Raw genomic sequence first — 10,001 nt, forward strand, 5'->3', positions numbered from 1 at the left:
ATGGTGCCATTACCGTGCACTGCACGTCGTCTGGATATGACGGTCACTGCATTGCACGCGTCAAGATGCGCTTCTACGGTCGTCTGGAATGCCCTTCCTTCCGTTATTCGGGAGCCACTAGAGCCATTCACTTTGAAATCTAGATTGAAAACTCATTTCTTTAGAACTGCTTTTTGTTTCATCTTAATTTGAAGATTTCGTGACTGCAGGAATCCATAATCTTTGATTCTTTCGGTGAAGTCACGTAGGTAGAAAAAATAATAGATCACGACGTTTCGATCGCAACACAAGCAATCGTCATCAGGCGAGACAACCACAGCAAGAAAAAACTGCTGAAGCTGGCGAGAGATCTGCCGTGGCACGAGGTTTAGTTTTCTGGTCCTTCCCCCGCACCTCCGATCAGCACGGTTGTGCTCTGTATGCCGTTGCATTCAATGACACCGTAAATCCAAATGCATAGTTTGTATTGCACACTGCACTTGTTGTTGACGCGGCGCGCCATTCCCATTTCCGTCTCAGAGCTACAAGCGCAAGCCGGGCGAGATGAACGAGCGGAGGACCCTGGGCGACCGCGAGCAAGACAGCCGAGCCAACAAGAGGCTGAAGACGGTGGACGCGGAGGAGCGCACGGAGCGGCAGGGAGAAGCTGAGCAGAAGGCGCGGGACCAAGACGCAGAGCTGTACCAGCACATGCCGGAGCCCAGTGGGCAGCACGACCGCGTCACGTTCGGTGAGGCCGCCTCCTCGTTAAGACGCCGCCGCCGCCTCTCACGCAACTCGCCGCTCGCTCCGCGAAGCCCGTGGTTGTAAGATGCCAACCGAAGTGACCACATCATGGGCAGTAATAAATGCTCATTAATTGGCTGTACAGTAAAACCTTGGATTGCGAGTAACTTGGTCTGCGAGTGTTTTGCAAGATGAGCACATTTTTTAAAATAAATATTAATTTGATAAACGAGCGAGGTCTTGCAATACGAGTAGTACGTGATCACGCTTTGTCTGCCGAGCGTCACGTGATCACAACTGATATACGAGTGCTTTGATATACGAGTGCTTTGGATTACAAGCACGTTTCCGGAACGAATTATGCTCGCAATCCAATGTTTTACTGTATTTTTGTTGAACTTCTTTTTCACCGTACGTAACCAACCGTGCTAATTGGAGGTGCGGGGGAAGCATGCAAAAATAAACACGAATGACTTTTCAATCTGGATTTAAAAGTGCATAGCTCCAGTGGCTTCGTAATATCGGAAGGAAGAGAATTCCAGATGGCCACAGAAGCGCATCTGAAAGCGCGCGATGCAGTGACCGTCTTTGTTCGATAGTTAGCCAAAAGCCCGCTGCGAGGATGACCACCAGAGTTTGCGTGGTGGTTTATGCTGCTCGACAATAACACCTTGATGTAATAGAGAACCGCAGAGCTTGGGCTCCAGCTCATCACGTGGCTGCCTTCATGCTCGGCGCGTTATAAGTTGAAATTGTTATCACATTGAATAACGCCACAGATAATTGCGTTCTCACCGCGCAAACATCTCATGTCGTGCCCCCTCCGTCTCCTCGCAAGATGCCGCCACGCTGGAGCAGCAGGAGCTGTCCCGGGCGGTCACGGACGGCGCCGAGCAGCAGGAGGACGAGGGCGCGGACGATGCCGCCACGGACGAGGTTCCACCACCGGACGAGGTGGACGATGCTGTGGACGAGGAACTGCGCGCCGTGGAGGCCAAGGAGATGACGGCGCAGGACAAACCGGCGTCGTGCAGCGTGCCAGGTGACCATTGGGCACTGCCGCTGAGTGACACCTAAAACACTGTCCCCACGTTCCGTATATGAGGCAGACCTCTGTAATGTTTTTTTACTGGACTGGTACAATGTGAAATATGTCGTGAAAATGTGGCTCTCTCTTTCAATGCAGCTTTTGTCCTTCTCCGCCTGTGCGTGTCCCCATTCTGAGTGGAGGATGCTTCTTCCAGGAGGGTTAATTAATTCGCTTTATTTATATTTTACCTTCTCTCGACCCCCAGGGAAAGAGTCAGCGGAGCCCAGCTCGGAGCTGGAGGGGGCCACTAAGGAGGACGGTGACGTGGAAATGACGGAGATCGAGCCGGGGAGCGGGCCCACCGAGCGGAGCCGGGAGTCCACCTTTCACACCTCGCTCACCGCCCTCGCCGAGACCGAACCACAGGTGCCGGTTTGGGCCGTGCGGTGGATTCGGCGAGCGAAATGCCACACGGGCTGTGCGACCGCCTCTGATGTTCTCAGGCTCGTGTGCGGGTCTGGTTCTGTTGTTGTTGTTGTGCTCGAGAGTGGCGCGTCTGCCAAGCGTTCATAACGCTCGTGAGATTCTTATGAATGAACGAACGAACATCTAAAGTTACGCATCGGTCTGGTCGTCAATCCACTGATGAATGAGGGCCTCCTCATGCCGTGCGGTTCGTGAGGGTTATTGGGTCATGCTTTGCCACACTGGTCAGCGTGGGTTGGTGAAGGTGGGGATCACAGATGGATTTATCTTCGCTGCCTTCTACTGCAAACTGTGTAGCACGGCCCCCCTGAGTCAGCTAAGGCAACCTGTTTCCGCGTGATGTTCATGCATCAAAGCACTGCCCGGGCTCAACCCGGCTTAACTTCTGAGTTTTGACGAGATAGTCGGGGTGCATTCTGGGTGGTTCAGTCAGAGGCAAAGCCCACAGTGTGCGGGGGTCACTTACACCAGCGAACCTCGACGGTCTGATTTTGCATGTTTACAATTCTCCACTCTCCTCTATTCAAGATACAAATTAAATTGTGACGCTCCGCACACTCCCCGACGTGTACGTACACGCACGCCGACGAGAGACCTCTCTCTCTCTCAATGTGACTCGGCGCTCTCTCCGTCACATGGGGTGTGTCAACCAATCATTGGGCGGCAACATGCAGCCACGTGACTGCCGATGTTTAGTTCAGACCCTCTGTGGCAGTGCGTGTGGCAGAGCGCCTAAAACAAACAAACCCTTGCTTCCGCGCCCGTGTCACCGTCAGAGTGTGGAGGTCATTCGCCAGCAGCTGGAGCAGCAGCTGGAGGTGTGGAGACACCCCACGGACGAGCGACTGGAGGAGGTGAGCCGCTTCCCAATACAACGAGAACAACAATTTATAACGATGAGCCCACAACGGAGAAAACGTCTCGGAGCGCAAGGTTACACGGGAGGAAAGTGGTCGGGGAATGGCAGCGATCGAGCAAGGGAAGGAGACGAGAGAAGCAAATCAGTGGGTTCAAAAGGAACGCTTTTAAGGAGAGACTTGAATGCAGGAAGAAGAGGGGTCCAGGCAGTGGAGCCTGAAGAGAAAGTTCCGGCGGGCGGGGGGGTAGGTTATTGTGGCTAAAAGAAAAAATATATTTTTTTCTCCTCGTATTCCTCGGAAGTCTCCCATGCCAAGTGCTTTGCAGGCTCAGCTGTGCTCGGCGTTTGAGATCCGACAAGATTGGGGACATGGCATTTTCTCGTGTTTACCGTGCATGTCGTGAAGCTCGGTGTGCGCGTGATGTGATGTGCGCGCAGGCACGAGCGGCGTCCGAGGCCTGGCAGAGGTACATCCACCTGACGAGCCCGCTGGCTCAGCAGCTGTGCGAGCACCTACGCCTCATCCTGGAGCCCACGCAGGCGGCCAAACTCCGGTGAGAGGATCCCCCTTGCGCGTGCCGGCATGGGATGTAACGATCATCATCATCGTCGTCGGCCATTTGTCAATCCACTGCTGGATGAAGGCCTCTCCCAAGCCTCCGCACACCTCTCACAATCCTGCGATACAACGATCATCGATTCAACCGGACTTAAGCCGAATCTTGCACTCACGGTCTTCCTTAGTCCTCTGTTTGTCCTCTGTCCAATGGGAGGTGTATGTCACACAGCGGGTAACGCGAGTCGCAAGATAGCGGACACCAGTCACGTGATGGATGACAAGTCACGTGACTTACAATATATTAGTCGCATGATACACAACAAATTGCACTGAATGCGTTATTAGCCAAGGATTACTTTGCAGTGTTTTTTAGATTCTTTGTTCTCCAACAAAGGCCAAGTCAATGACGTAGTTCACCGAGTGTGCATGCAGTGCAACTGCACGGGGGCTCACGGACCAAGGATGGAGGGGGGGTGGATGATTTGGACAGGGGGTGGTCCCCAATTCCTTCCTTGAGCCTGGGCCCATGCCGACTCGCGCTGCACCGCCGCTCTGGCTGAAGCCCCAGCGGCCCTGCAGTTCGTCAGCTTGACCATTCGTCAATGTACCTACGAATCCCCCCACCCCACCCGCTTCCTCCAGGGGAGACTTCCGCACCGGCAAGCGGTTAAACATGCGCAAGGTGATCCCCTACGTGGCGAGCGGCTTCCGCAAGGACAAGATCTGGCTGCGGCGCACGCAGCCCAGCAAGCGCCGCTACCAGGTGTGCGTGGCGGTGGACGACTCATCCAGCATGCTCGACAACCACTCCAAGCAGGTGCGCTGGGGGGCGGTGCGGGGGGGGGCGGTGCGTGGGGGGCGGTGCGGGGGGGGGCAGTGCGGTGGAAGGTGCCGCTTCCGGTCAGAAGCGATGGGGGAGGGGTTATTTGACCAGGACGCCACGGTGGCGAGACGTTAACTGCCTCGCCAGATATATGCAGAAGGTTCGACCCCGACCCTTCTATATTTGGAGTTTTTGCATGTATTTCCTGTGGTCGCGTGGATTCTTATGTGGTTCCTCCGGTTTTTCGCGCCACATTTCAAAACATACATTTAAAGTATTTGGCGGCTATAAAATGTCCACGTGATAAGCCAGTTCGTTGTCGTTATAATTTGTGATAGCCAAGTCGCTTCTGAAAAACTGCTAGATTGCTCAGTGGGCCTTAACTGGTCAAATAAAATTCTTCACCATGCTGATTAGTGAGGGTTTCGTTTTAATGGTTAAACTTTAATGAAATCAAACGTGACCGGGCGGTGGAGGACTGAGTCTGATGGGGCATAATAAGGTCACTCATGAGTTGGAATATTATTGACCTTGTCCAAAGGACAGGCTGGTACTGACTTGTAGTTAGATGCTGTTGGAGTTGTCATCTGACGCACAAAAAAATGAGAGATAAGCTAAAAGTAAATTATTTTACCAGATAAAACCCACTGATCTATTTAGCTCTTTTTCAGAAGCTCAACGAAGTGGCCTATCATGTGGAAATGTAATGCAGCCAAATGCTCTACACGTGTGACGTTGATTCTAAATGTGGCGGGAAAAACCGGAGGACCCGGAGAAAAATCCACGCGACAGCTGTTCTTACCACGCGGTTTCCCCTTTTTCCTCAGCTCGCCTTTGAGTCTCTGGCCGTGATTGGCAATGCGCTGAGCCTGCTGGAAGTCGGGCAGATAGCGGTTTGCAGGTAAGAGCGTGTCCACCCACCGTGCTCATGGTTCTTTAACGCATGCAGACACAATGACCGTTCTCTGTGGAGCCCGCTGACTGTTGGGGCAAGTGCTGTTAGCATGGTTCCTATTAAGGCCAACACGGTCACTCCCACCCAGATGCCTTTGTTCCCCTCCCATCTCTTGTTGTTTATATACCATGCTCATTTAAGGTTCAGCTAATCGAGGGGAGGCCAAAGACACGTTCTGAAACCACTTGCATACTCTTGTTAAGCTTGGAATTGAACCCAAGTCTTTGGATTCACGGCACAGCGTGTGAATGACTGTGCCCCACCATGCACACAAAGCAGGCATACGCACCCATGCATCCACACCCACATATGTGCATACACAAAGCAAAGACAAAGGTCCCCCGTATAGCCTTAGCAGACTTTTGGGGCTGTTCGCGAGCACCTATAAAGGCCGGCACGGCACACGAGAGGGGGGGTGGGTGGCCCTCAACACATGCAAACGCTGATGGACAAACACCAACACACTCGGCGCTTGCCCTCCCCGTGCCGCCCCTCAGCTTCGGGGAGACGATGCGCCTGCTGCACCCCTTCCACGAGCCGTTCACGGAGCAGGGCGGCGCCGCCGTGTTGCGCAGCTGCACCTTCCAGCAGAAGAAGACTCACATCGCCCAGGTGACGAACGCCCCGGTTCCACGGCTCCAGAATCTCCATTCGTGCTGCCGCGGTCATCTCGAACCAGCCTTGGAAATGATTCATAGCCCCACCGACCCAACCGCCTAATCGCACCCACTCAACCCGGCTACCCAGTCAATCCATCCAGCCACCCAACCACCCAACCACCCAACCACCATGCTTCAAAGAATCGTCGCAATTTTGGCGTTGCAATAAAACTCAAGATTCTAATTCTTTTTGTACGTTTTGTATCTTTCCCTTGGTAAAAGTCCCAGCTGTACCTCCCACTCTTTGTCTCTCCCCATACACGGATGTGTATGTGATGGAACCCGATGGCAGAGTGGCCTTTTTAATGATTTCCAGTCGAGGTTTATTATAACTTTGAGAGACAATCCAGAGCACATTTGTAAACCTGTTTTACGCTGACAACTTCCCGTCCCCTTTCATACCGCTAGTTAACTTCCAAGGACAAACGCGTGTCAGAATGTGTTGCAGAATCCATGCGTCGCGCAATAGCTGAGCTTTTGCTAACACCTGACCATGCTCTGTGTATTCTCCAGCGAAATGTTGCATCGAAAAAAATCTAAACATTTTGCTTGCTTTCCGGCACTCCGCTCTGCTAAAAGAAACAATAAATCAATTTGGCATCTTTGCCCATGTGACAACTTTATTTGATTAGTGCTGTGGAGGGTGGCGGAAAAAATAGTTGACAATTGGCATTGTACCTACGCAATCTAAACCCTCCCCCCCCAAAAAAAATTAGAACCCATGCGTCTCATTGCGTGGATGCTGTCGGTGGTTCCCCGTTGCGATGCCGCCGAGTTCACCTGCGTTTACCCGCGTTTACCCGTGCGTGTTTCGTTTGCTTTCAGTTTCTGGAGGAGGCGACGAGGATGTTTCTCTCTGCGCGGCAGAACCAGCAAAGTGGAATTAAAGGAGCCCTGGGTGAGTCCGACCGATCTGAGACAAGCACCACAACTCTATACGTGCAGTTTTGACAAGCTCTTCTGCGGCCGTCTGGAATGCTCTTTCGATATTAGGAAGCCACTGGAGTGATGCAGTTTTAAATCTAGATTTTAAAACTCATCTCTTCACAACTGCTTTTTGTGTTTAGTTTGTTGTCCTTCCCCCGCACCTCCGATTAGCACGATTGGCTATGTACAGTGCAAAAGAAGTTCAACATACGACAAATAATATCTGGAAGGTGATATTGCAGAACTAGTTCTGAGATAATTCAATTGACTCTGCCATAATGCCCAAAGCATATTGCTCTAACTTCACGAGGCTCACGCACATCGTCTCCGTGTCTCTCCTGGCTGCGCTGCCCTCAATCTGGGATCGCCCCGTTGCGCCGGCTGTGACCTGGCTGGCAACCCGCTCACCCATCGCCCCCTGCGCCTCGTCCTCACAGAGACGTCGCAGCTGCTCCTGGTCGTGTCGGACGGCCGGGGGCTCTTCCTCGAGGGGAAGCAGCGCGTGCAGGCGGCGATCCGCGACGCCCGGGACGCCGGCGTCTTCCTCATTTTCGTCGCCCTCGACAACCCAGACAGCAAGGTGAGCGAGTGGCGCGCGTGTCCTGCCCCGTCTGTCCGTGCACGCCTCGAACCACTGCACGCCTCCGCAACTGCACTAATAGCACAGGCGAAGCATTGATTGGCCAAGAACGTGCAGTTATCCTGTATTTAGTGGGATTTTTTAAAATGTGTTGTGTGTGTGTCTGTACATACGAGGGTTACCACAATGTTTTGCCAGCGACAGCTCCGATATTCTCACTCCCACGTCATTCCTTTCTTGCGTCCGCGTCAATTCCATGAATTATTCTTGGCAGTTATATTTACCATAGCAAAAAACCGCTACTGGCAGATAAGTCCCAACCAAATTTCAAAACTCACGACGGGAAGAGGTAGGCTGGACATTGCGATTACATCTCACACTCCTTGCATCTCACTCGTAGACACGCCACACATCCACCTCACCCATCCCGATTCCTCAAAAGCAGTCACTCTCGCTCGCATTAATTCCTGCCCCCCTACACATCCCAGTTGCCCTCCACCAGCGTCTTGCACTCCACCGTGGTCTTGTGAAACGTAAAGATTTTACCGTTGGCATTCTCAAACTCGGTAGATTCTGCCGACCGCCCTTACTCTCTCTTGACCCCCTTACGTACCCCCCACCCCCGTCCCACGCTCCCCGGCCTCCAGGACTCGCTGCTCGACATTAAAGTGCCGATCTTCGGGGGTCCCGGGACGCTGCCCGAGATCCGCTCTTACATGGACGAGTTCCCATTCCCGTTCTACGTCGTTCTGCGCGACGTCAACGCCCTCCCCGAGACGCTGAGCGACGCCCTCCGCCAGTGGTTCGAGCTTGTGACGGCGTCCGATCACTGAGATCGTCGACACGGCGCGGGGGCAAAGAGGAGAGACGCGGGGTGAAGGTTTGGCGATGTCGAGCGGGTGGGGAGGACGGGCGGTGGGGGGGGGGGGGACTTGGCGAGGGAGAGGAGACGGTGGCTGGGGAGGGGAAGAGGCCTTGGGGTGAGAAAAGGATTGGGCAAGAAAGCTGAAATAAAAATGGGGGAAAAAATCATGCACACACATGGATTTAGTCATTCTTCCCAACATGCATTTTTCTTTGGAAGTATTTAATTAGCAGTACTGAAGCCGACAGGTGGTTGTCAGGGTTAAATGTGTTGGCATATTTGAAAATAGTCCTTTTTGGCCTGATTTGTGCCTCCCATGTCTTGGGCAACGTTTTGGTGAATGTTGCTGTTTTTTTTTCAGTAGGTTAAGTCCCGATTAGCGACACAACTTTATATTACAGCTTGTTTCATATTGGATCATCTTCGAGATCATTATTTGATTTCCCCTTTATGGACAGGTAGAGATGGAGCCAATGTGGAAAATGCTTTTAACCTTCGTTGGAAAGCATTAAAAACTAAGTTAGGAAATGTAAGGAGAGGGGAAAAGCTGGCGAAGATGAAACCGCAGCATAAAGTTAACGTAACGTTTGAAACCTTGTGGTAACTTACATATGCAACGTGGGTTTAGCATTGTTACTGCATCACTGTACAATGTGTTTACCTCAAATAAGCGTTCACCATTGTGTCACGTGTCCTCAGCCCTTTTAATAATAATGATAATAATAAAAGATTAATTCTGCGTCACCGTGCCTCCTGTGCTTACTCAGGGTCATATTCTTATTCACGGCTCGGCTCGGGCTCAGCGTCTAACATGGCCCAGCTCAGACCTGAGCCACTCGGCTGCTTCCTAAGATGCACGGGCGGCTCGGCCGTGGCTCGGGGCGCTGCGGTGGGGAGATGTTAACTCGATCCGTTGATGTGCGGGTTGTATCCCCCGACGCTGACGCCTGTATATTTGGAGTTTGCATGTTCTCCCCGTGGTCGCGTGGATTTTTCTCCGGCACTCCGGTTTATCCCTCCACATGTAGAAATGTGCGTTTAAAAGTATTTTGCTGCTCTAAATTTCCGCACTATAAGCCACTTTGTTGAGCTATCATTTGTGGCCAGGTCGCTCATGAAAACGAGCTAAACAGCTCAGTGGGCCTCACCTCGTAAAAAAAAAAAATTTGTAGGCTCAGCTCACGGAAATCCTGAGCGTTGCTGGGATCGTGCTCAGAGCCGGCTCAAGTTAACCGTGCCTTCGAGCCCGCTCACTTGAGCCAGAGCCAAGCCTAAGCCGAGCCATGACGAAGCATCCAGGCCTCTTAGTATTCCCGTCTTAGGTTGGCCTTGAGGGGGTTTGAGCACAGTCACCAGGCAGGCGGGGGACGTTTTGGGATTGTGAAGGAAAGTGGGAGCCCAGGGCTTTGTGCTCTAAAGTGGCAGAGTGCTGTGTGTGACATGGGGAAGTCAGGAGGTTGTGTGAATGTGGAGCCCACTTGTCTCCAGGATGTGCACGCCTGCGCCTCTTTGCCTCCCCCCCCCTTTCTCAC

At 52.6% G+C, this 10,001-nt stretch overlaps 1 protein-coding gene across 1 annotated transcript in view; it reads left to right on the top strand.

The window, feature by feature from the left end:
* The window catches only part of MDN1 (midasin AAA ATPase 1), an 85,055-nt gene extending 75,842 nt beyond the window's left edge, over positions 1–9,213 (top strand). The window contains exons 92-102 of the mRNA XM_078615516.1: positions 520–730; positions 1,565–1,768; positions 2,022–2,182; positions 3,019–3,096; positions 3,540–3,655; positions 4,303–4,477; positions 5,311–5,384; positions 5,936–6,050; positions 6,923–6,995; positions 7,462–7,604; positions 8,252–9,213. Coding sequence (XP_078471642.1) covers positions 520–730; positions 1,565–1,768; positions 2,022–2,182; positions 3,019–3,096; positions 3,540–3,655; positions 4,303–4,477; positions 5,311–5,384; positions 5,936–6,050; positions 6,923–6,995; positions 7,462–7,604; positions 8,252–8,437 — 1,536 coding nt within the window. The 3' untranslated portion in view covers positions 8,438–9,213. The remainder of the gene's footprint in view (positions 1–519; positions 731–1,564; positions 1,769–2,021; positions 2,183–3,018; positions 3,097–3,539; positions 3,656–4,302; positions 4,478–5,310; positions 5,385–5,935; positions 6,051–6,922; positions 6,996–7,461; positions 7,605–8,251) is intronic.
* The last annotated feature ends 788 nt before the right edge of the window (positions 9,214–10,001 follow it).

The sequence above is a fragment of the Lampetra planeri genome, chromosome 47 (genome assembly GCF_965212315.1).
Source record: "Lampetra planeri chromosome 47, kcLamPlan1.2.h2, whole genome shotgun sequence".
Lineage (NCBI taxonomy): Eukaryota > Metazoa > Chordata > Hyperoartia > Petromyzontiformes > Petromyzontidae > Lampetra > Lampetra planeri.